This window comes from Ceratotherium simum, chromosome 12 (genome assembly GCF_057802395.1).
Source record: "Ceratotherium simum simum isolate JZ-2026a chromosome 12, ASM5780239v1, whole genome shotgun sequence".
Lineage (NCBI taxonomy): Eukaryota > Metazoa > Chordata > Mammalia > Perissodactyla > Rhinocerotidae > Ceratotherium > Ceratotherium simum.
In genome coordinates this window covers 702260-729078 of record NC_141911.1, presented here as the reverse complement: position 1 = coordinate 729078, position 26819 = coordinate 702260, and the positions used below count along the sequence as shown (strand labels likewise).

The following is a 26819-nucleotide window of genomic DNA, read 5'->3' as shown; positions in this document are numbered from 1 at the left end:
GGTATTGCAGATTCTCCAAAGAAGCTCTGGGAGGCAGGTGTGTCATGGAAGACAGTGTTTGTCTTCCTTCTCTGTCCAATTATGTTTGAGTCCTGAAATCTTGCCCAAGAAAGGTGAAATCTCCCCTTGAGAAGCTGAATAGCCCATAATGGCTTGGGCATGGTCTAGAAACCTAGTCTATTCAAGGGAGTAAATCTCCCCCTGTTAGCAGCCACTGCCTCACGTCTGCTTCCACACATGGACAGTGCTTTCAACATGAGAGCGTGCTCTTTGTCAGATTTCATACTAAATGTGTTATAGATATAATCTCCTTTAATCCTCACCACTACACTCTGAAGGAGGAATGATTGCCCCCATTACAGAGATGAGGATAAGAAAGATTGAATAGCCATCCAAGGTCACACAGTCAGGAAATGCCAGAGCCAGGACACAGATTCAGAGTTTCTGGCTTGAATCCCAAGCTCCAAAACATAAAGTTATACTTTCTTTGAGGTTCGTCCCTCATAGGGTTTGATTGGCTAGTCCAACAGCCACAGACTTTTACTGTGCACTTATTATAGGCCCAGCACAGTGCTGCACAGAGAGGGTATAGGTAAGAAGCCTCAGACATGGTTCCTGCCCTCTAGGAGCTTACAAGCTAACTGGGGAAAAACACCAAAAGTCTCTTCCCTGGCCCACACCCCACCCTCTACCACCATGGGGAGGAAGGGGGACAAAACTCCTGCTCTTTGTTAGTATTCAACTACCCAGACACCCAAGCTAAACTGTGGTGCATCCTGGTCTCCTTTATTACCTCTCACTCTCACAGGAATAAGCCCCTTATGTTCTCTACAGCCACTTCTTCCAGTCAATCCCTCATCGTGTCTCAGTTGGAATACAGAACCAGCCTCCTGCCTGATCTCTTGTGCATTCCCTCTTTCCTCCAAGGTGCTGCCCGAAGCAGCTTCCTATGCCCAGAGCTGGTGGTATTTCTCCCCTGCTAAAAAGCACTGATGTTTCTCTGTAGCCCACAAGGCCAGGTGGATTCTTTATCTAAATACATGAGGCCCTTGTCTATTTGGCCTCAACCTTCCCTACCTCTACTCTCCCTCACCCAACTATTCATATTCTAGTGACACTGACTTTCTCTTTCTTCTCCAACCACACTCTTTTTGATACGTCTGTGTTCTTCACACACGCTTCTTCCGCATCGGTTTTACCCACTTGACAAAGCCCTTGTTGCCAGCTGAACTCACTTTATCGTGCTTACATAGCACTTTGTAGATGGAACCTTTACTGTTTAATTTTACTTTTCACCATGTTCCAATTATTTGGGTACCCCTCCTCCCCTCCACCACACATTTCTTCTCCTAGAAAGTGAGCGCCTTGGAACCAGGTCTTCTTTATCTCTGAATCCCCAGAACCCAGATCGTGGAGCTCAGCCCCTAGTAGGCCTTCAGTAAATACTCATTGGGTAAATGTGGACCTGTCACGCTGGCTGAGAATTGGCCCTCACCTCTGGAATCTGTGCTGGCTTTGCCTTTCCAGTGGGAGCTCCTTTCGGAAGTGTGATGTATGTGTTTGTTGGGAAGTCTGTACCCTTCCTCATCTTGGCCTTTCTGGCACTGCTGGATGGAGGTAAGTTGCCATAGAAGGTCACCAGGTATTACGCTAAGTGAAATAAGTCAGAGGGAGAAGGTCAAATACCGTATGATCTCATTCATAAGTAGTAGATAAAAACAAGAACCAACAATCACACAGAGACAGAGATTGGATTGGTGGTTACCAGAGGGGGGGCAAAAGGGATGATTAGGCACATGTGTGTGGTGATGGACTGTAATTAGCATTTGGGTGGTGAACATGAGAACATGATGTAATCTATGCAGAAATAGAAGTATAATGATGTACACCTGAAATTTATACAATGTTATAAACCAATGTTACCACAATAAAAAAAATTTAAAAAAAAAGAAGATCACCAGGCAGGTGATGGCCCAGGTCAGGTTGGGAATGCATTATGCTGTGGTGTCGGTCTTGACTTGTATGGATAGATCAAGGACTGCTCCATCTTAGGAAAGAAGGAAGAAGCTTCAGGAGTTAGATCTGCACATGAGAGGATGATAGCAATGTGGCTCCTATTGGGGCCTCCAGCTAATCAGTGGACAAACTGAACAGTCTCTCTCTTTCTTTCTTAGCACTCCAGCTTTGTATCCTGCGGCCTTCCCAGGTCTCTCCCGAGGTAAGTAGACACCAAGCTCCATTGCCAAGAGGTATATAGAATGGCAAAGGGCAGTGACCCAGGTGTCCCTACATCATCCCTGTCAAACCATAAGAAGAAAGGTGAAGGGGATGGAGTCAGGGAAAGTGAAAGCTGTACTTGGATTCCCAGATAGGGTCACATTTAGGGTAGTGTGGGTGATGGTGAGGGAGTCCGGCTTCCTGTTGGACAAAGTTGGAGGAAGGGCCTTACAAAAAATTAAAGAAACCTTATGGAATATATATATACATATAATAACTCAGAACCAGGAGATAATGACAGTGGGACCTGAGGATTCATAGTTATGACATCTCAGAGCTAGAGAAGATCTTAGAAGCTGTCCAGACAACCTCTCCTCCAAGAGCATCTTTACAGACTGTCATTTTGTCAAAGTTAAATATCACAGTTGGTATTTGTCTGACTCTAAGCCAAAGGTGGCTCTGGAAAATCCCTATCAAGCCATGAAGAAAGAAAGATAAGAAAGTGCAGAAAGCCTGGAAAAGTTTGATCTAAAGACCTTGATTTTGTAGCCAAGTCAGACAGAAGTGTGGATAACTTGGGAACTCACTACTTGAGATTGGCATCTGAAGTGGGGGGCAGTCTTGTGAGACTGAGCCTACACCTGTGGGGTCTGGGATCTGCACTAAGTCTAGGTAGTGGCAGAATTGAATTAAATTATAGGGACACCCAGTTGATGTCCACAGAGAATTGGAGAATTGCTTTGTGTGAAAAGCCCACACATTTGGTATCAGAAGTGTTGTGAGTAGAGAAACGATTTTCCTTTAATACCTTTTTGAATAATTTAGACTTTTAATGGTAATGTTCTATATATTAAAAAAATTAAATTATTGTTTTTCTGGATGTATGCTACACCATTGTGTCTGTATATTTTACTCAGTCTCCAATGTTGGGGCATTTAGGTAGTTTCCAGTATTTTGCAGTTACAAATAGTGCTGCAATTAATAACCTGTGTATACGCATTTTCGTAATGTTGGAGGTAATCTTCAGAGTAATTTCTAGATTCCTAGAAGCAATTTCTAAATTCCTAGAAGTGGAATTGTTGGGTCAAAGGGTTTACTGGACTTCTTTATACATATTTTATGATTAGATCTGTCTCTTTACTTTGAATTATGTAGGGGGGCAGAGCATGATCTTTCTAGTTTTAGTATCTCTGAATATTTTAATCCACCCCTGTGTGTAGGCAGAGAGGGTTATCATATCGAAACCATTAAATGTATTACAAAATAGAAGGTAGTAAGCACCATAAGCACCATAAGTTAGGACACAGTGCTCAGGAAGTTTGAAAGAAGGAGAAGTTCCAGCTACTGAGTCAGGGAGGACTGTAGAAAAGAAAGAGCCATTCAAGCTCTGACTTTGGGTAGGAATGGGTAGGGTTTGGAGCTGTGAAGAGGAAAAGGAAGAGAGTTTAGGCAAAGGTAACAATGATGGCTGTGGGACTGCTGGGCTGCATGGAAGGAAGGTGGAAGGGACTGACTTTGACTGGAATGAAGATTTTCTGAAGAGAGGGGAAAATTAGAATTGGACATTTAGGCTGATCTTTTAATCAAGATGTTCAAGCTCCTTCTGCTACAGCAGCCCAATATGGCTCAAAATGATCAAAATGAAGAATTCAGAAAGCTTGAGGAGCTTTCTGAGTTATCACTCCTATGCTCACCTTGGGGATTCTGCACTCTGCCTGGGGTTCTCCCAGGACGAGCATTAGTACCAGTGAGATCTAGTGGAGAGGCCCAAGACCAGGAGTCCAGACACCTGTTGTCCAATGCTGGCCTTTCTCACAGTCCACTCAGATCTGGTTGATGGTCATTTAAAAGCAGGAATCACGTCTGGAATATGTTGTCCCACTCTTTGTGACTACCACAGTTCTTGCCTTGCACACAGGAGGTACGATGCAACCAGCTCACTCTGTGACATTGAGCAAGTCATTTTCTCTCTTTCAACTTGGGTATCTGGTCTCTATAGTAAAGGAGCTGACGTAGATGGTCTCTAGGGTCCTGTCTGCACATTCTCAGATTCTGTGAAAGTAAGACAGATGTATCCACAGTATGAATGCAAGGTTTTTATTGTCCATGTTCTCAGAGTGCCAGGGGGACTCCGCTCCTTACGCTTCTCAAAGACCATTATATCCTTGTGGCTGCAGGTAAGCTGGCAATGCCTCCCTTTGGGTTGGGAGAGTCTGGGCTTCAGGGCAGCCACAGTGGCTCACAGAACTGTCTCCACAGGATCCCTCTGCTTTGCCAATATGGGAGTGGCCATGCTGGAGCCCACACTGCCCATCTGGATGATGCAGACCATGTGCTCCCCTGAGTGGCAGCTAGGTAAGTGACCTGGGTCTCCAATTCAGGGTTGAGCAGAGGTGTGTGCCGTGGGCCCTTGCTCAGGTAATCGAGAAGCATCGTCAGGTCCAGGTCTTCAGGGTCACAGAGGGACATTGTGCTTCCTTCGTAGAATTATCTGCCTTGTTGACACCTGTGAATCAAGCCTGATTGGATGGGTAGTCCCTCCAAGAAGCAGGGCAGGGTGGGAGGGGTTGACAGGGTCTATGGAATGACAACATACCTACCTGTGTGATAGAATGATTAATGATTTCTAGTCAAAGGACTTAGGTTTTCATTTCAGCTCCGTTGAATGGCTATGCATACTTGTGCAAATCATGTGAGCTTTCTGAGCATCACTTTTCTCATCCCTAAAATTGGCATCAGAATAATATCTAGTTGAAAGGGTATTGTGGAATGTGAGGAATAAATGACATGCTATGTGGAAATGCTTTGCATCTGTAGAATATTAACATTCACCACCATTACCATCCACACTTTTTTCTCTTCAGCTCCCCTACCCACAGATTCCTCTTTTGATACCATTTCACCTCTAAAAAGGAGCTTATGGAGTATGTTCGGTAGCCCTCACCGAGGGAAGGTGCTGGGCTCTGTACCCATGGAAGCCTCCAGGCCCAGGAGAGAGGCCTCCAGCCTCCTCGGCTCCATGTCCTGGTGTCTCATTTGAGCTCAGAGAAGAGGCCTGGGCCTTTTCCAGGAAGCCTGAGGGAAGGGGACAGAGAAGGCTACGTGCGAATCTCTCAGTCACTGCAGGGAGGGCAGGGCTTATGGGGCCAGAGGGGAAGCTGATAAGGACCTGATATAGCTCAGCATACAATGAAAAGCTCTAAATTTAATTTTATAAGGGACAATTCTAAGCAAGGCTCCAGCTGCACTCCTAGACCCAAATTGAATTTTTCTGGGCTGCCCCTGCCTCTGACCATGACAATTAATCCAGTGAGTAGGTTCGGTTGGTGCAGATAAGCATCCTCTGCCCCAGGGCTCCGGCTACTCAGTCTCCAGTGCGGGTCCACTACCACAGCTCAGAAGGGCCCTCCTTAGGGCCATTCTTTTCCTACAGAAGAGAAGATTAAAAGCAAACCAGCCGTCAGCCAATAATTGGTGCATTGTTGACTTGGGGTTTCATTGTAATTATCAGGACAGTGTCTGTTAGGCAGCACTGTCTCCTCTAGTTACCTAGAGGCCTAGGATGGTGAGACCCAAGGAAACTTGCTGGGCTGATGCCACGGAGTTGCTCCTGCAGGGGAGGCCGCAGTGGAAATCCCTCAGAAGAGTGAGTCAGAGCCCTGAGAGGGCCTTGTCTCCCACTGTCCTCTACACCTCTTCTCAGTGCTATCTGCATCTCTAACGTCTTAAATTCAAGAGTTCTCAAAGCACCTGGAGAGCTTGCTAAAACTCAGGCTGCTGGGCCCCACCCAACAATTTAGTAGAAACAAGTTTGCATTCCTAGTAAGTTTCAGTGATACAGCTATGGTGTCAGTGACCACACTTTGAAAAACATTGCTCTAAGTGCAGAACACCTCTCAAGGTCGTTGGGAGGAGGCAAGGAGACAATGCTCTGAGACTGACTTGTAGTCTGTGACTGAGCACTCGCTCAGTGGCCCAGTGGGGACCCGCTGCTCTCCCTGGTTGGAGGAAAGAGCTCAGGCTATGGAAACAGGCCCACCTGGGTTTGCATCCTGACCTGGCCACTTGCTGGCTGTGACCTTAGAGAAATTATTTATTCCTTCAAACTCCACTTTTTTCATTTGTGAAAATGGAGTTGCTATTCAGGGTCATTTTCAGGATTCAGTAGATCTATGTATTCTAAAGGGATTAGCACAGTGTGTGGAATACAGGATATACTCAGTAAATAAAAATTATTACTATTTTCCTAATTGTTTTTGTTGAAATCATTTTGACAGTCACAGCTATGTGTAATCCCCCACCCTTGAAGATATATGAAAAATATATGTCTGTAGACATATAATCTGAAACACCTGTTTTGCACAAAATGCCACTGAAATGCAAGCTATACTCAGGTTCTAAAGAACAAGCCGCATTGACTGAGGAAAATCTCATTCAGGAAATTCCACATCATTTAAAAAGATGTCAAGGAGATGTATTAGGTGGCTAGTGGGCTTCCTAGGGGTGCCCATTTCCATTGCTCAAGTAAATCATTGAGTAGCTATACTTCTAAATTTTTTTAAAGCAATTAAACATAAATGAATGAGTATTCATTCAGTTTGAAACAGATTGCCACCCTGTACAGATAGACTAGACAAATACAGTAAGGTATGCTTCACTTCCAGCCCACAGAAGAGAATATTAAAAGCAAACAAGCTGTCAGCCAGTAACTGGTGCATTGTTGACCTTGAATTTAATTGTAATCATTATGACAGTGTCTATTAGGCAGTACTGTTTCCTCTAGTTACTGAAAGGCATAGGATGGTGAGACCCAAAGAAACTCACACTGCTGATTCCATGCAGTCCTCTGTGCCAGAGGCATCTGTGCTGCCACACCGGTGGTGTGGGTAGTGGAAACCCCTGGAGTTGGAGGGAGAAGGCCTGGGTTCAAGTCCTGGCCCTGTCACTCACTGGTTATGATGTTAATACTTACGGCTGATGCTCAGAGGGCACTTATTCTGTGCCAGCCGCTGTGCAAAATGCTTGATATGCATTTTCTCATTTAAGCCTAACAACCAGCCTATCTGGTAGGAATTATTATCCCCATATTTCAGAGATTTCTTAATCTGATCCAATTTCCCATTGCCCTCCCAAATCCTGGGCCTTGTGGGATTCCCTGTCATCGGCAAGTGTCCCTATGCCCTCAGCCTCTTCTCTGAACACTTCCTTCATCTTCTCGCCCCGAGACCTGAATGTTTCCTAGAACACTGTTTTCCTGCAGCCGTCTTGATGGAAGCCCATGTCCCTCCAGACTTTGCTGCTTTTGAATCATTTCCTCTTCATTCTCCTTCAAAGACCGCAAATCTTTTTAAGACCAGGTCATTAGATTATAGCACTCCATCTCTCTTCATTGCAATTATCTACCGACCCCTTAGTTACCCATCCTCATTCATTAAAGCTGTCAACTCCTGGCTCATATTCTTCTCATGTCTACTCCTGTCACCATTACTTCAATATCCAGGTGGATAACCCTACCAACGTCTTGGCCTATTCCTTAATCTACTCTCCTGCAATGATGTTTTCTCCTCTCCATGTTAACCAATCAAACCTTCACATAATCTTGACCTTGACGCCACCATTAATTTTATCACCTCTGAAATCTCAATTCCAAGCAGTCCACTTATCACCTTACATATTCCCTGCTCAGGTTTTCTAATAGCCCCACTTAACGAATTTTGGCCACGATAAGATCACCAACCCATTGGCCTCAGTTCTTGTCCTATTTCCGTCATGACTCATGTCCTCACTTCTTTCTTTACTCGGCTTAGATTCCACTATGATGGATCCAAGTCCGTCATTAATGTCACTCCTTTGGAAGCATTGGTAACTCCTTTGCCCACTCTCCCTCTGGGGTTGTCACCTGGCAAAGCCTTAAGTCTGGTTAGGCCCATCTGGTTCCCAGCTCCTTGCCTGCATCTGAGCAGTGGAATGGGATTGTAGAAAAACACACAACCAGGCTGTTGGTCTCACCTTATATTTATGGCCACAAACCTAAAGTATGTTTTCACACTGTCCAACAATCCTTATATAAGTCCCTATTATGTTCTCCCTCTCACTTTCCAAAATAACCGTTTTACACTTCTCCATTCAAACCACCTACACCCTCATCTCTTCAGCTTCATCATTCTCACCTCCTAGTCATTAAGAAAATAGAAGCAATGAGAAGGGAGCTCGCATGTTTCCATCACTAAATATACTTACTTCCCTGCACCTGTACCCACATTCACTGCCTTCTTTTTATGGGAGAGGTGGTCCAGCTCCCATCAAAGGCCAAACTCCTTTTTTATTTTGCCTTCTTGATTCTGTCCCCTCTCACCTACTTCATTGGCTACTCCTTTTCACCTTTGCTATCTCTTCTTTCTTCGATAACTTTTAGAGGTAGGAGTCCTTGAAGGTTCAGACCTTGGATTTCTATTCTTGTCTTCCTGATCTTTCGTAAGTAATTCCAGCTGTTCCCATGGCTTTAAGAACCATGGATGAACCAATGAGTCGAGCATTAATATCTGCGTTTAGGATCTTTCCTCAGAACGCAGACTTGAGGGCTCAACTACCTGACATTTCCAGTTGGGGATCTAATAGCCATTTCAAATCTTTCTTGATCCCCCCAAGCTCTTCCTTCATCTCCAGCCACCCAGTTGATTAAGACAAAAACCTGGGAGTGATCCTTGATTTCTCTCTTTCCCTCACTCTTATTATACCCACACCCAATCCAACAGAAAACTCCACTGACTCTACCTGCAAAATATCTCCTATGTTATTCACTTCTCTCCATAGTGACTTTTAAGCTGAGGCACTATCACTTTTCTCCTGGGTTCTGCAAATAATCTTCTGGCTTCCACTCTTGCCTGTGAATCCGCTCTTCTAACCACACCCAGGGGACTTTAAAAAATATAAATTAGAATATGTCATTCCCCTCCAAAGCTTTTGATTATATTTGGAATAAATTCCAAATTCCAACTTCCAATTATACATTTCTGTCACTCTCCACTTTGCTCATTGTGCTTCAGACACACAGACCTCCTTTCTCTTCTATTCCTAGAACAGACCAAGTGGTTTCTTCTTTAAGGTCTTTGTATTTGCATTGGGTGGTTTTTTTTTCTCTGTTGGAAGGTTCTCTTTTGGTTATTCAGGTCTTAGCTTAAATGTCACCTCCTCAAAGAAGACTTCCCTGACCCCCACATATAAGTTAGCCTTCATTCCTGGTCATTCTGCCATATCATGACATTAAATTTTCTTCATAGAAGTTATGACTTTTCAAAATTATCTTTTTCATTTATTTGTTTACTATTTATTGTCTGTCTCCCTGCTCTGGAATGTAAGCTTCCTGAGAGCTAGGATTTTTGTCTGTCTTATTCACCCCCCCGTTCCTAACCCCTAGAATACCTGGCACATAGTAAAAAGCTCATTAAAAGTACTGAATTAATGAATGGAGGAATGAGACTCAGAGAGGGTAAATAAGTTGCCCGTGGCCACAGAGCTAACAAGTGCTCAAGCCTTGGTTTGAATTCAGACTATGTGGCTCGACAGCCCATGCTCCAGAGCACTTGCCTCTGCTGCCACAGAAAGCAATGTGACCAGGGCTTCAGTTTACAAAGTACTTTTACATATGTTATCTAATTTGCTCCGGAGTGTAAGGTGTTATGATATAATCATAGCTTTGTTCTTCCCAGATGTGGAGACCAAAGCTCAGAAAGGTTTGGTAACTTATCCAAGGTCACTACCAGAGCAATAGAAGGGCAGGTAAATAGCAAGGCAGGAATTTTACTTCCCAGGAAGTATGTATGTCTTTCTCTAAAGCTTGTGTTCTTATGCTGATGATCAAGGGTATTTTACACATGAGAATGGCTCATTAGGCCATCCATCAGGAAGTCTTACTGGGGAGCTGGAAGCACATTGAATGTGTTGAAGCTAAATGAAGCCCTGCTCCTAAGGAAAGCAGAGCTGTGGGCCTGATGTCATCTGCTCTGGGTTCATACAAGGATCTCCAACCCATAAAACAAAGTGGTTTGCAATCCTTGAAGGTTAACAGGGGTCTTCACCATCTTACAGGAAACAAGGTGTTTTAGAGTAAACTGGGCATGTCCTAAGGTGAAGACCTGTTTCTTTCTACAGGTCTGGCCTTCTTGCCTGCCAGTGTGTCCTACCTCATTGGCACCAACCTCTTTGGTGTGTTGGCCAACAAGATGGGTCGGTATGTAGCCTGGGAATCTGGGAAGAGCAATAGGAATATAAGATGGGGAGCCTTTTGAGACTGTCCCTGCACCTGGGATGATGAACAGCTTCTCTGAGATCAACAGTTTAGGATAAATACACATGGGTAAAACATGCCCACTGGGAGGATTGGGATGGGTAGGTGTGAGGGCAGTATGGAGACAGGATGGTCCTGAGCTGGTTGCTATAGACGAGACAGTGAATGAGGGACAACCTTTACTTTCCTGATGTTTATTGTCCAGTTAAAGAAAAAAATAACCCCACAGAGAAGAGGTATAAAAAAATAGTGCTTTGGGGCAGTGGTTGTCAAACTGTGTTCCATGGAGCCCTAGAGAGTTCTACAGAGGTACTTCAGAGGCTGCCAAGTGGAAATGGTTGGGAGCTAAGAGGTACGAGTCTGAATTCTGTTCTTCCACTACAGTGAGAACAGCTTTAATTTTATCTTTGGAGTTCAGCATAAAGATTTTTAAAATAAGTTTTAAAACCACCACTATAGAAAACCAGAGAAAGAAAGAGGTTTGGTATTTTTGGTGGTTTCTGAGATGGACCTTGAAGACCAAATAAAATATGAATAGGTGAGAGGTAGTCTGAATTGGGAAACAGCATGAATTAAGTTTGAGGGTTACTCTTGAGGAGCGAGTGCCATCCGAGGCAGCTGATTCCCCTTCTAAGGGAACAAAGAATAGGTCCCATTGCACCTCCTCTGCTTCTACTATGGGAAGAGATATGGAGCCAGGGAAGAGATGAGAGGCAAGGACAGGACAGGGAAAGGCCTCACCTGGGTACAAACTGGTCAGGTAGAGATGCTTTCATCTTCTCACGTCCTAAGGGGTTCCTGGAATTAGGGGCGGTAGGACTGGCCATTGTGATGGTGATGGGGTGGCAGGCAGAAGGAATCTCTCCCCTTAGCACTGTTTGATGATGGCTATTTTCTTCCAGGTGGCTCTGCTCCCTGATTGGCATGGTAGTAGTAGGTACCAGCTTGCTTTGTGTAAGTATAATGAGGTCCAGTTGAGAGAGAGAAAGATCCAGACATTTAAAGACCACTTTCCTTTAAAATGAGCAGAGGGTGGACTTGGCAAGGGCTGTCAGAAAGACTGTTTCTGTGTAGGTAGAAATTTAGAATGGGGAGAGATGCGACCAGGCATCCAATTGAAAGGAGGTGGGGAAGGAGAGGGAGAGGACAATGGGGCAGCTGCAGCCAGAGGTCTGAGTCTCTGTGTATGGGGACATGAAACAATACATATTAATATATCTATTTCTGGAGTCAGCAAAATGATGCATTTTATGCCTTCAGTTACTCATACCACCCTGACAGGACCCCACTGGCCATCAGGGGAACCATCATCTGTGCCTCAGTCTCCAGCACCAGAATGTTTGGTAGAAGAAGAAAGAAAGAAGGGCTTTTCCACATTCAAGAACCCCCTTCAAGCTCTCTAAGCCTTCATTTTCTCCTCTCCACAATGCAGATCATAAGCATACTTGCTTCCGAGGCTTGAGGGAGATGAGAACAAGGCTGTAAAGCACTGAGGAAAGTGCTCCAGAGTAGGTGCTCAGGCGCAGCTGGAGGTCCTGACCAGGGGCACAAGCTCTGGGTACAGTCCTAGCTTTGCCACTTGCTGCTTATGTGACTTTGAGCTACTTTTGTTCCTCATCTCTCTATGCTCAGAATCTCATCTGTGTAGACAGGATTCGGATAGCATCTCACAGGGTTGTCAAGATAATCCACATAAACCACAGCAGTGTCTGGCACACAGTGAGCTCACAGTGAAACTTAACCAATACTACTGATAAAATGTGAATGCCCCTTGAGGAATCATCCCTAAAATTGTTATCAGCCACTAACATCTAAGTGGTTTGTTAAACCTCTGAGGAGTGCATGTGCTGAGGTAGCAGCTTTGGGTGGCACATGCCCAGGGAGGGAGGTAAGGAACCAGTAAAAGAGGAACAGAAGGCTTTCAGTGGGGGGTTGGGAGGGCAAGAGAATGATTCTGCAAGCTTGCTGATGAGGCGCCCGATCATGTCAGCCACCCCTCTAGCTTGTGGGTAATAGGTTATTGGTGTTTTCTGTCTGTCTTCTAGCTCCAGTGGCTACCGAGTTAGGGTTTAACTAAAACCTTGGATGATGTTGCTAATGGAAAAGAGAGGAAACCCTGTTCAGTGAAGAATGAAGACTGTGTGTCTGGGTGGAGGGGATAGGGGAAGGGGAAGGAGAGTCCGTGTAACAGAAAAGGATCATCGTTATGGTCTAATGGAGTCAAATCTGAGGTTCAGACTTGATCTTCCACTTATTAGCTCTGTGACTTTGGACAGGGCATTTAACCAAATGGCACCAACCTAGTTTTCATTTCTTTAAAATAGAGGTAAGGAGGTGTGAGAATCCAGATAGATAATATATGTGGCACATAGCTCATGGTTAAGAAATGCATTTCATGTGAAAACCCTTTGTTTTTGTGTGGCCCCCACATGACTCTGCTGGATTCCTGATGAGCTCTTCCTCCTCCCCCTGCAGGTTCCTCTGGCTCATGACATTTTTGGCCTCATTGGCCCCAATGCAGGGCTTGGCTTTGCCATAGGTAAGTAGTGCCCTTAAAGGAAACAAGAAGCCCCTGAACATTTGCTTTGGGTCAGATCAAAGGAGGTATATGGAAAGGCAGAAGCAGCAGGAGGGTGGCTGGTAGGGGTTTGGAGAGATGGGCTCACAATTCCCACCTGGAATGAGTGTTGGTGCTGAGTGGAAGGATAGCAGGCAAAATGAGTAGTCTAAGGGGAGGAGGGGGAGGGAAGATTCCACAGACAGGGAGGGGACTGTGGGTATTGCTGACAGATAGTGTCCTGTTTGCTCTGGCCATAGGCATGGTGGATTCCTCTATGATGCCCATCATGGGACACCTGGTGGACCTGCGCCACACCTCTGTGTATGGGAGTGTCTATGCCATCGCCGACGTGGCTTTTTGCATGGGCTTTGCTATAGGTATGTTGGTGGAGGGAGAGGGGAGCACGCAGGACCTGGTGTCTCCCTCTCCCTTATCTACTGCTTTCCAGCTGGAAGTGGAACCAGGAGGCTGACCCTAGTGTTCTGGAGATATTTGATCCCGGCACATCCTCTGGGTCACCTGCTGCCCCTTGCACAGCATCTTCCATGTGATCAGGCTTAATAAACACTTGTGAATTTGATTTATTCCTCACAGGGCCATCTACCGGGGGTGCCATTGTGCATGCCATCGGCTTCCCCTGGCTCATGGTCATCATTGGGGTCGTCAACATCATCTATGCTCCTCTCTGCTACTACCTAAGGAGCCCCCCAGCCAAGGACGAGAAGCTTGTAAGGGGCTCTGACTACCGATAAAAAAATAATCTTCTGTTTCTTTCCTTGTCTCTCTCATTCCTTTTCATACTGTGCTCTTATTTCCTTTCTCTTTAACCGTCTCTCTGCTTTGCCATGTTTCCTGATCCCCTTTTCATCTTTATCTTTCCCTCGCGCCCTTTCTTAATTTCCCTTCTCTATGTAACCACTCTCCTTCTTAGGGAAGTTAGGAAGGGTCCTAAGTAAAGAAGGAAAATGGGAAGTTTGTAGAGAGTTGGGGACAGGGACTGTCAAAGGCATCCTGTAGTTGCTGTAGTTCCTAACAATGCGTGAATTACCACATTATCTCCCCAAATGGGCCCAACTCCACGGGGCACGTTTATTCATTCATTCACTCATTTGCGTCTTCGCGTCCTCACCAGGTCATCTCTTAAAGTACGAAACCCCAGGGGAGAGAGCCACAACACATGATTGTAGTTAACAGGATGCTTTCCTCTTCCTGCAGCATGAGCACCCCGAGGGTCTGGGTGGGTTGCAGATGGATGGGGAAGCTGTTCAAAGGAACGAAAGAAGACAGACAGCTCTGACAGAGTATGGTGACAACTTCGGCTGTAGCCTGCACTACTGCGAATAGGAGTCAATTAAAAGCGTGTCAGATGTTTTTCTTGACCAGGGTTACTACACCTAGGTGCCTGGGAGGCCTGTGCACATACATGGAGCAGAAGGAGGGGCCTATTCTTGTTTCTTGAGTCTTTCCTGAGCAACACTGACTTGGATGAGCTAGTTGGGGAAGGGAATGGGGAGACTGGTAAAAGACGTGCAGTATTTCTCTTCCTTTCCCACTGCAGGCAATTCTGAGCCAGAACTGCCCCATGGAGACCCGGATGTATGCCACCCAGAAGCCCACAAGAGAATTTCCTCTGGGGGAGGACAGCGATGAGGAGTCTGGCAGTGAGGAGTAGGAGCAGAAGCCTTGTCACATGTGGATCCAGGAGGCCCAGGCTTTGGTGATCACCTCTCTCCCCCGGAACCAGGTCACCATGGGCTGCTCACTAGGCTTCACTTCCCTCTCCCCTGGGATCCCCTTCCCTCGCCTTGCCTGGGTGCCATTCCCCAGTTTTCTCCTCACCTGTGTAACCCATAGCTCTCTCTCTATGTTTTGATGCCTCAAGTGGCCCATCTTTTGTGGGAGGACAGAGCAATGCTCCCTCCTAGGCTTCTGTGAGGCTGATTAAACTTGAGCCCTGACAGGTTCTGCAAGAGGTGACTCATTTCGTGGAGGTGATGGTGAGCACAGTGTGCTCCTGAAACCAGTGGGGTGATGACAAACCTCACTTCCTGTTCTCTGATTGTTTTTGGCACAGTCCCAACAGACTGTCAGGGTTTTGTCCTCTGTTCCTCAACATGGCCCTCCTGGAATTTTCCCAGCTGAGTTGACAAAGCCTCCTCAGTGTTGCTGCCAAATTGACAATTTGGGAACTTTTTTGCCTGGTTTTTATAAGCTGAGTGGTTTTCTAGGGCTCAACCTATAGTCGCTGTGGTGAGTTGCCCCCAATGACTGGATGCCCCCGTTTCCTCGTGGCTGGATGGAGAGAAGGAGCCTGTCCCTCTTATGCTGAGTTACCGACACTCTCACTACTTCCGCTGTGGGTTTCTGCCTTCCCTAAATCTCTCAGACTCAGAGATAAAAGTAAGACAGAAAAAACAATCCATTAACTCCAAGACTTCATGGGAAGAAGTGAAAAGCAACTGCCCCTGAATCCCTTCCAACAGTGGATTTCCTGATATGAGGATTATAATGAGGCATTGTTCATACTAGCCAATGAATAAGTTATGACCTAATTCAGATGTGGTCAACTAGATGCTCTTTTACAGCAAAAGAGAGAGTGTGGGCAAATACACTAGGTACTATAAATATTTTGACATTTTGCTACCTTTTTGAAACAGTTGTTGAGTGATAGGGTTTCAAAGAGAGAAGAGACATGGCACCCACCCTTAAGTAGCTTCCCATCTATTTGGGCAACAAGACATACACGTATAAAAATGATCAATTCTGCAGGTTAGTATACACTCTGTGCTTAAGTACAAAGAGGCAGGGATGCTCCTGGTCTGGGTAGGGAATAACAGCAGAGATGGAGGCAGAGGCAGGAATGGAGAGGCCCACAGGCACGGGCTGCTGGGTGCCTGGATATCAGACAGGGGTGTTGGACTTGACTCTGGAGTACCTGGCTCTGATTACTGCACTTCTCTGCAGGAGTTTGGTGGGTTCAGTATAAGCCCCAAATCATCAGAACACATTCAGCCTGAACCTCAATGACTCCTTTTCACTTGGACAATGGATACCTGATTTATGGATATGTTTTTAGGGAGCTGGCATTACCTGATTTGCAAAACCTGGTGCACTTGTATTGTCATTCAGTCAGGATGATATTCATCTCCAATGTTGAAGGAGCTCAAAGACAAAATTAGAAAATCATTTGTTAAAATATGTAAGCTGTAACTACGAGTGCAGTTTGAGTGAATGGGCACTGGGCCTCCTGTACAGAGGTGGGGGTGGGGTGGGATGGGTGTGGAGGTGTCAGGGGCACTGATAGGAGTGCACTACTGATTCTCACACCCACCAAAAAGGGAGGACAATTGATGATAAAGGATGGGCTTGTTACAGAAATTGTTTACACATTTAAAATAGGAAGAATCTTTAAAAGGGGAACTCATCCCTGACTTGCCAGTTAACATTGTTAGAGCAATGTAAAACATATACTTAGGGAGAAACCAATGGATATAATTCATTCAGACTTTCAAAACACTGTTGATAAGAGTTAACACCAAACACTACAAAGTAAGTCAGGACACATTTTTTATTATAGATCAGAAATAGGTCATAAACATAGCCTATGAATAGAGGAGTGTATAAAAAAAGAATCCCATAAAAGTAGAAAATGGAATTTGTCTTTATTAGTGGCTTTACAAACGATATGAAGAAAAGAATGCGTGTTAAACTTCCCACATTCACAGGTGACACTAAGTTCTTTTAAAAATGAAAATACCAACCCAGCAAGAATGAGTCACAAGAAGTTTTTCTTATAAAAGTAGCATAAAATGTCGGATGGCCTCCACTATGGAATGGCTGAAGATGCATTTTCCCCTCATGAAAGGGATGAGGTGCAGAGACTATAAAGATATTTATAGGATGATAGGCCCTGAACTACCAATTAGATGCAGCAAAGAAGACACTGGAACTAATGAGCTGTTGTGCTCAATAGGCCAGAAAAATATTGGGCATTCTCAGACAGAATGTTGGAAACAAACCAGAAGACATTTTATTTCCAAAGTACAAAACCTGGAGTGGAAGCCACAGCACCACAAATTAAGGTAGTAACCATGGAATCAGAGAAAATGCAGAGGGGGCATACGAGATGATGAATAGGTGGCAGGGAGAATGATGTGGAGAGACACAGGAAAATTCTTATAGGGAGGGACCCAAATCCAAGGGGATGTGACTAAAGTAGCTAAAACCTTCAAGAAAGGCCCAGTCTTGGTGGCCATGGAGTCTCAAGACACTTCCACAAAGGGCTCCAGAAGCTACCCAGAGCTAGGGAGAGAACTAATACTAGGGAATATTATCTCCCACTGCGCTGTCTTACTCATGGAATTCATTATTCCAAGATATAGGCCAAACTGAAAAAAAATAAATTTCTGAGAAAATTTGACTCTATTCCTGCAGGCAGCTCTGTAACGCTTGTGTAAATCTGTCCTCTGAGGTGGACGTGAAGAAAGGGCATCCCACAGTGTCCCTGGGTGTCCCTGGCTGGGCTGAGGCGGAGTGTCTGTTGTCTGTAATATCTGCTACCCTCCACCCTCAGGCCGCGCTTCATGGGCCGTGTACCAGGGTCACTGTGGTACACGACTCGGTCCTGCTGAGTTCACGCCTATATCTTGTCTCTGGGAGAAAAGCCTTCCCTGGAACAAGGTGGTTTTGGCACACAGCACTGTCCACTCTTGCTGTGAGGGCCTTAAGAGAGGATGGCTGTAGGTCATAAGTGACAGGTCATAGGTGATAGAAGGAGGACTGAATCAAGAGTAAACAGATCCAGTCCTCAAGTTTTAGTCCAGCTCTGCCCCTGACCAGCTGGGTGGCCTGGGAGAGGTGATTGCACATCTCTGAGCTTTAGCATCACCATCTGTAGATCTGGCTTTCTGTGGCTGCATCCTGCCACTGGCTCATTTTTGGGGCAACTTTCAGTAAATGCTAGGGGCAGGGCCTGTGTGAGGAACCTGAGTCACAGTTGAGGAGTCAGTCCAGTGCTCCAGCATCACCTCCGAAATACAAATGTGACTTGAGGTTTAATTTCCTCTTTTCAGGAAATTATTGGAAATAAAGTGTGCTCCTTCCTCGTCCTCTTCCTCCTCCTCCTTCTCCTCTCTTTCCTCCTCCTCCCCCTTTTCCTCTTTGTTCTTCTTCTGGAGAGTGAAGAGTACAGTGTTAGCAGAGGCAAGAGCCGTGGTCAAGGTCTGTTTGCATTTATCCTTCAACTTGAATCATCATATAGTCCCTTGAAGTCACAATGGAGAAGAGAGAGATTGTTGGGTCAAATCTTGCTTGTTTTGATTACTCAGACTCTTGGCCCAGGTCAGTGACTGACAACTATTCTTAAAGGGAGAATTGCAAGGTCCTGGGTGTGTTGAAGGACAGCCAGGCAGGGTAGAGGTCACATCAGGTTGCTGAGCAAATCTTCACAGAAAAGCAAGAAGCTCTCTGTGTACAGGTGTAGTGCAATATGTTAGTGTGACAATGTGCAGGTGGCCTGATGCTCAAACTAGATCTACCATGGAATCATGGCATGTCCGGATCTGGGGAGAGGGCAGCAGTCTTACAGAGCAAAGCAGATGGCAGAACTCCACTACCTAGAAGCAATGTGACAACGAAAACTTCCTTATTTGTGAAGTGGGAATAACAGTAATATCTTAGTAACAGAATTGTAATAAAGATTAAATGTGATAATAATGAATGAAATAAGAACACGCTTTATAAACTATAAAGTCTATTTAAGCACTAGTTTCTATTATCAGTTAGTCCAACTCTCTTATCTCACAGAATAGGAAACTGAGGTCCAGCAAGGGAAAGTAAGCTGCCTAAGATCACACAACTAGAATGGGGCGTGTTCTACATACAAATCCCTTACCAGCTATATGATTTGCAAATATTTTCTCCCATTCTGTGGGTTGTCTTTTCATTTTCTTGATGGTGTCCTTTGGAGCACAAATGGTGGTAATTTTGATGAAGTCCATGCATCTATTTTTTCTTTGTTGCTTGTGCTTTGGTGTCATAGCAAAGAAACCATTGCCTACTCCATGGTCATGAAGATTTATACCTATGTTTCCTTCTAATAGTTTTTAGATTTAGCTCTTACGTTTAGATCTTTGATCCATTTGAAGTTAATTTTTGTATATGGTGTGAGGTAGGGGTCCTACTTTATTCTTTTACATGTGCATATTCAGTTGTCCCAGCACCATTTGTTGAAAAGACTATTCTTTCCCCATTGAATTTTCTTGTATCCTTTTTGAAAGTTGATTGACTGTAAATGTGAGGACTTACTTCTGAGCTCTCAATTCTGTTCCATTAATCTGTCAATCCTTATGCTAGTGTCTCATTGTCTTGATTAATGTAACTATGTAGTAAGTTATGAAATCAGATGGTTTAAAAAAAAAAACAATTCCTCAAGTGAGTGAGAAAAGCGCAGCAGTCTTTTGTTTCATTCTTCCTCATCCCTCAATCTTATCCTCCACTTTCAAATTTTTAGCTGTTTTATTTTATTTTTTTACATCTAAGAAGACTACTTATTCAGCTCTTTCTTGATTTAATATCTTTTGACATAATCTACTGTCTTCCTTTAATGGTAGATGGAGATTTGATATTTTTACTGCCCCCTTCCCTGCCCGCTAACTTCACAATTTACTAAATTAATAATGATTTGCATTATTATGACCAAATTAGCATTGCTCACTGCTGAACCAAGGATGGTGTTCTGATTTCATTCCATTTTTCTACAACATTTTGTTTTTCCTGGAGGTGGTAATGCCTGCATTCTTTGCTTGGTTTTCCAGGTTGCTCTCATTCATTCTTCTCAAGTCTTCCGACAGATTTATAAAGCCTCTCAACTACTAATTTATGAGTACAGCAGGTGATCTTTCAGCTTGTTTTGTTTCCTGGAGGCATCCCTCCAGCCTTGAGTCACTGGACTTGCTCTCTAAGCCATCTGCGTGACCACTGTTCCAGGCTTCCCTGTGTTGCTTTCTTGAATTGGATCCTCAGTTCTTTCCTCTTTCTTGGTGTATTCCCATTTTTTGGCGGGATAATTCCAATAACTTCCTCAAATAGGAGCAAGGGAGGTAAATAATTTGACACATTGGATGTCTAAAAATGTCATACTTGATTGATAGTTGTCTAGATGCAGAATTCAGGGCAGAATATAATTTTTCTGCACATTTTGAATACATGTTCCTTTGTCTTCTGTTTTCAGCATTGCTGTTGAGAATTCCAGTGCCATATGATTCTTGATCCTTTGAATGGGATCTGCTGTTGCTTTTGGGTTTTAGACTCCTATACCAGGTCTTCTGAAATTTCACAGGAGCGAGTCTTTGTGGAGGTCTTTTTAAATTCATTGTGCTCACACCCAATGGACTCTTTCAATCCAGAAAATCATGTTCTTTGTTCTTTTTGGAATTTTATTGTGCTATCTCTTTGACAATTTCTTCTATGTCTCCCTTTTGCTTTCTTTCTGGAAATCCTGTTAGTCATCTGTGAGCTTCCTAGATTGATTGATTTTCTTTTTTTCCTCTTATTCAATCTTTTACACTTTTTTTGTTCTACTCTCTGAGAGATTTCCTCAATTCTACATTCAGCTGCTCTTTGTAGTATACATTTCTTTTCATTTTATCTATCCTAATCTAATTTATAAGAGCTTTCTGATTTTTTTTATAGCCTCCTAATTCCATTTCATGGTTGCAATAATTTTTATCTCTCTGAGTGTGGGTCAAGCTATTTTTTGCTCCTTGTATTTGTAGGTTTCCTTGCTTGTATGGTTTGCTTGTTTTGAGTTGTCTCTCACTGTGGACATTTGACTTTCCTCAAATGTCTTGTTATGTGGTGAAGAGCTCCTGGATGACTGGGGCTTGTAAACTCCTGGGGTGACTGGATGGCAGTTGGCTCTTTTATTGGACAACTCCCTGATATCGATGTGTGTTGGTCTTGTCTCTAAATTTCTCCAGTGAAAACTCTTCCTCCTGGCAGCCGGGGATGGGTGAAGTTAATATTCTTGGAGCAAAGTGGCCTCAGGGGGCTCAGGGTGGGGGGAGTGGAACTCAACTCAGTCACCCTTGCTGTTTTAAGCATGGCACCTCTCCTCTGCCTTCCATTGTGAGGAATGTCCTCAGTTTTTTTGCCTCTTGGGTTCAATTTTTCCACAGAATAAAGTCTTCTCCCGGGATGGCAGGTAAGCTATTTGGCTGGTTTCAGGGTATAGTGGATGCAACCTAGGGATCCTTATATAGACTTTTTCTCCCATCAATCTGCCTTTTTTCAGCCCCTTATCTTGCACTACCTTTAATTCCTAATTATTTCTGGAGTTCTGTGACATAAGTTGACTTTATTTTTATTGGCGTCTCCTTTTCCTGAATTTGCTATTCAGATATCCCATTTTTGCTAATTTCCTCATCAATTTTTATCCAACATTTTCATCCCAACAATTTCCAAAACATTGTTGCTCTCTCTCATGTGCTATTATGCACTTTCCTCAGATCTTTTCTTTCATGTGGCAGCTATCAGAGCTTATATGAGTCTTTATTCAAATCTTTCCAGCTCATTTAAGGAAAGATGGGAAAAAAAATCACTCATAGTTTGAATTTGCTTATAAAGACACTGAAAAGAGCCAGAGTTGAGATAAGTATGGAAAAGAGTTTGGTCTGTGTGCCTACGTGTGTTTTTCACAGTTCATATTCTCTAATTGGCATGACTATTCTTGTTAGCAATTAGCTGGGGCAAAGCCATGGCTGAACTTGCTTCTGGCGTGCACAGTATGCTTGGCATGCAAGGCTGCGGCTGAATGACATGGGGGGATCACAGCTCTGTGCTGACCCTGCATCCAGAGCACTTTCCAGAAATTGTGGTAGCAGCAAATTTTACACACCCAACTCCTCTCTGGCTGCCCCTTGGTCCCCCATGGCCTCCAGCCCTATCACTCAGCCAATCACTTCCTCTCACTCCTTTCACCTGGTTGAATCTCAGGTTAGTCTATTTTTCCTCTATCTGGTCACATCAGCACCAGCAGAAATTCTTCGTAGTCTGCATGTGGATGTCTTGTCCCACAGTTTCCACGACTGCTGTGGGTCATTTAATGAGCACTTGGGGGTGGGGGGCAGAGTTAAAAATGCTTGGATCACTATCTTGACTCAAGTTCTAGGATTTCCCCCACCCCCACCGCAGTTTTCTTAATAATTTTTTCCTTTCCATTCTTTTTTTCTTCTCCTTCTTCTCCTCCTCTTCAGCTTCTGCTTCCCCCCCTTCCTTTATAGAAACTGTGTGTGTCATACTAGCAAAGTGCACGAATTCTAAGTGTATGCTGGATAAATTTATGTATGTGTGTAAGTACCACTCAGACAAGAATAGAGGACACTCTATCACCCAGAAGGCTGTCCCTCCTCCATCAATACCCACCCCTCACCCTAAGGTGACCACTATTTTGACTTTTATCCACATCAGTTGTTTTTGCCTGTTTTTGAACTTCATATACATTTCTCCATTTATTCAAGTTTCTCTTTTGTTGTCATGATTTTATAATTTTCTTCAACTAAATTTGTTAAAGGGAAATCTACGGCATATTGATCTCTTGAATATGTCATCTCACTTCATCCTCCTGGGTTAAGCATTACTGTCCCCACTTTACAGATGAGGAAACTGAGGCAGAGAGAGTAAATCATCAGTGTGAGCTCACATAAGGAGCAGCAGAGCCCAGATTTAAACTCGGGTTGGTCTGCCTCCAAAGTCTGAGCTCTTTCCTCTATAAACTAGTATCTCAACACACGTCTTCTGCTCACGAACAGAACTGCAGGCAAGGCTCTTTTCTGCAACAGTGAATTGTCACTAAAGTTTGAATGGGCTGTAGAAACTTTTCTGCATATTTTAAGAAATATGCTACATTACCTTCATGTGCTCCCACCTTGCTTCTCCTTCCTCCTGAAACACCTACCAAATTCCGTCTCAACTTCCGCAGAGAAAGCCTCAGATTTCTAGTGTTTATGACCTATGTGCACCACCAAAAGTACGAGTCAATTTCCCATTCTTTCCAGCAGAGGGCAGTAGAGTCCACACTAACTTGGTTAGGCTCTGAATTCGTAACCTGAAGCAATCTGCCTGCACCAAGCTCCAGAGACCCTATGCAGTGATGCAGTGAGCAGTTACTATTTACGAATTACTGTGGGCCTTACACACACGTACACATTTTAAGTAAAGTTTGTTTTCTGCATTCTGTTCTCCCTTCTCCCTCTCGCACTTGCGTACACCCTTGTCTTCATAACTTCAACCTGCCTGAGCCAAGGCCGGCGGCCTCTCACTACACCTGGCTTCTGACCTTCTCCAGCTCTGAAGTGAGTGGGCTGAGGATCTGTTTTCTTCCAAGGGCAACCCTAAAAGTTGTTTACTGGTGCGTGTTAATGACTTCCCTCAAAGTGCCTGCTGATGGCTGACTGCACTGCGATAAGCGTCGCTTAACACCTGGTTAGCACTGAGCAACTCTGTAAGAGAACTTTGTAAAACAAAATTTAAAAACTACAAAGAAAACAACTGACACATTGGTTGTGCAGGCACTTTGCAGACGCGGGAGCCTGCGGAGGCAGTGGTGGCCCGTGCGCAGCCTGGCTTGTGCAGGTGAGCTCCAAACTCCCGGCACAGAGACTGCGGGGAGGGGCAGCATGACCGCCGGCGGGGTGATCTCCAAAACTGAGGAACTTACGTGGGTGTCGAACTTGCCATTCATCTGGGCTCAGCGGCTAAAGCCTTTCCCTGCCCTGCTCAGACCTCTGGGAGGGTGACTGACCCTCCTCTACCTGTGGTCTTGCGGCCTTCACAGCTGTCACTTACCTGGATGGTCTTCTACACTACCTTGTGTTCATCTTTACTCTTCCGAGTGTATGAACAGCATCTCCCCAAGCTGGTGTGTGAGTTCCTCCGGGGTTCTTCTGTAACTTTTCACGTCCACGAGCTTGGAAAGTCTCTATGGACTGGAGCTGGTGTGGGAGTCACATTGCTAGCACTCACTAGCTGGCACTTCCCCAGTCTGGGTCTCCGTGTCCTCATCTATGAAGTATGGAGGCTGGTCCTTACTAATCTTAACATCCTAGAAGTCTGTGTGTCCTGCTTCATATTTTTTAAGGTCTGTGTAGAGAAATGCTGAGTGACTGATACCAGCCAGTTACTTGGGTCGGCCTGTAGAATATTTTACTGACCTGTGACTGGAAAAACTGTTTAGTCCTGTTTTTTACTTTTGAATATTGACATTTTTCATGTCAATATCAGATCAGTTCTCAGCAGTCAAAAGGGGACATGGAGGTTTGGTCGGAGAAATCCCTAGGAGGTTTCACCATGTGGAATGAACGCTTTGAGTTCACTACAGCACCAGGCTCTGGCCTCAGCCTCCCTCTTCAGAGACAACAGAAGTGTTTCAGATAGCGTCACTAAGAGGCTGCAGAGAAATGGAGATGATGGCTCCCCAGAGGCCATGAGAACCAGTCACCAGCAGGGCTTTCCTTGGTGTAAGACTGATTTGAAGAAAAATCTGCGTTCAAATAAGTACCTCATTGAGTAGCTTTGTTTATGAGACACAATTATGTCCTGTGAATCTAATATGGATCTTACACTTGATTACATTGCTCCACATCATTTTTGGTCCATTACAAAATTTAATTGTTCGTTGTTGGTCAGACTGGAAATGGTGTGCAATGCTACGGCCATAAAAGATCATTAAAAGATGTGAGGGTCAGATATTACTTGTTAAAGCCCTGGGCACACTTTGTGGGTATTAAAGACCTCAAAAATGCTTAGTTCCGGCATTAAATTTCCTAAGATAACTGTCATAGAGTGGAAACAAGGCCTGGGCTGGCTCCCCCGTGAGAGGAGTGTCTCCCTCACTGCATCCTATTCCCTGAGGGTAAGACTTGGTCACAAGCCTACCCCTGCTCCAGAGCTGCCACGAGATCAGAGGAAGCAAGCTCTGTGCTTGTAACTGCAAGAACTATACAATATGTCAGTCACTAGTGTTCTTCTTCAGTTCACCGCACCTCTGGGGTGAGAGGCAAAGCAACCGTCGTGCTGGTGACTGTCTGCTTATCCAAAGACCAGGATACAGATGGAGCCCACAGACTGGAGAACGGGAGCATCAGTGTCTGCTCTGGGTCTCACTCATTCCTTGCAGTGCTTCCTTCTCCTCAAGGGGTATTACAGTTGTAACTTGCATCAGTCAATCAAACTGATTAACATTTACTGAAAAGCTGCTCAGGCAGGCTGAGTTGGGAGGCTAGCAAACGTGACCCAGCCGGTCCTCGGAGTGTTTGGGGTGAGGCTGCCAGGACCTACATGGGCAGCGTGGGAGGAGCACAGTGTGAGGAGGGGTCCGGCAAGCGCTCGGGGTACAGAGGTCGGGGAAGTCTTCACAGGCATCTGTGCTCAAAAGTGAGTCCTCAAGGATGAGAGAGAATCATGGCCAGAGGAGGAGTGCAGCTATTCCGAGAGAGAGGCTGTCGTGAGCAGAGGTGAGAAGGTGCATATGTTGGGCTGGCCTGGGGGACAGTGAGTGAGCAGGCCAGAGTGGAGAGGACGGTGCAGGGAGGAGAGGCAATGGGACTGGACAGGGGGCATGGGTCAGGTTATAGGAGTAGTGGCCATTGGGCCAGGCTCTGTGAACTGTCTCCTGTAGGCACCAGAAATCCAAGAAAGAAAAGCAAGATAAGAGAAGGTTGGAAAGATTGGCCTGGCTGTGTCACACGGGATGAAAAGGCAGGCAGAGAGGCGGGAGATCTGGTCAGACTCCAGCCACAGTCCAGGCACATTCCTTTGCCCTTGCAGAGCATTTGACCATATATTTTCAGTCCAGTGTGAGGTGCTTTCTATCTGGGTGGTTTTTATAAGCTCCACTCCATTTCCTTGATCCATGTCTCCTTGTGCCCCTCACCAGGAGGCTGCTCATGGCCCCCAGAGCAGCCCTGTGGCTTTTCTGTGTCCCTGACAGCCTTGCCAAGGGTGGCAACAGGCCAAGGAGCAGAGCAGGCCCATCAGAGACTGGTTGCCCCATGCAGATAGAACACAGCTTGGATTGAACTGTGTTCTCCAACACTCACAGCTTTGACAAGCCACCATCTCAGGTCCAGCACCCAAGTGTGGCCAAAGTGAGCTATAAAGTTTGGTTTTGGTCCCTATGATCTGCTATCACGTGCCTAGTGTATTCTAGCCACGCCTGTATACCCTGGAGTTTCCTCATCCCACAACTGGTGTCTCTGGATCCCAGCCCCTCAGTGCCCTATTCATCCCTTTCCCCTTGGGACAGCCAAGCCTTGCTCAACAGGCCATCTGGTGCATGTGGAAAAGTCTCCAGGCTTCAGGTCTGAAAACCCAGCTGCACATTCTTGCTGTACCAGTCATTTGCTCTGGGTCCTCCAGAGGGCATCACCCTGTTTTCTGTCTACAGGCTGGAGGGGTGACCACACCTGCGCCAGAGCCCTGGGGCCAATGGGGACAGGCATGTGAAGGCGCTTGAGCGCTCTCAAGCGCTGTGCGGACAGTGAGGAGTCTGTTGACAGACGTGTCTCAGGCCCCAAGAACTTGGGAAAGATTTCCTTCCCTCCTAGCACATCTCTGCGAGTTTAGCTGGGTCTTCTGGAGGCTGGACTTTAACCCAGAGGAGGGATGAATGGTCGGAAGGAGGAGCAGAAGCCCCCAGTACAGAACACATCGGCTTCTCAGCATCAGCCTGGTTAACAAAGGGCAGAGATCTGAAGA

The 26819-nt window shown here is 45.2% G+C and overlaps 1 protein-coding gene across 1 annotated transcript in view; it reads left to right on the top strand.

Annotated features, from left to right (window-relative positions):
• Positions 1-15023, top strand: part of SLC18A1 (solute carrier family 18 member A1) — a 28196-nt gene extending 13173 nt beyond the window's left edge. The window contains exons 8-17 of the mRNA XM_004442326.3: positions 1528-1617; positions 2175-2218; positions 4334-4394; positions 4477-4572; positions 10369-10447; positions 11407-11458; positions 12980-13043; positions 13322-13441; positions 13659-13792; positions 14623-15023. Of these exons, the coding sequence (XP_004442383.1) occupies positions 1528-1617; positions 2175-2218; positions 4334-4394; positions 4477-4572; positions 10369-10447; positions 11407-11458; positions 12980-13043; positions 13322-13441; positions 13659-13792; positions 14623-14736 (854 nt within the window). The 3' untranslated portion in view covers positions 14737-15023. The remainder of the gene's footprint in view (positions 1-1527; positions 1618-2174; positions 2219-4333; positions 4395-4476; positions 4573-10368; positions 10448-11406; positions 11459-12979; positions 13044-13321; positions 13442-13658; positions 13793-14622) is intronic.
• The last annotated feature ends 11796 nt before the right edge of the window (positions 15024-26819 follow it).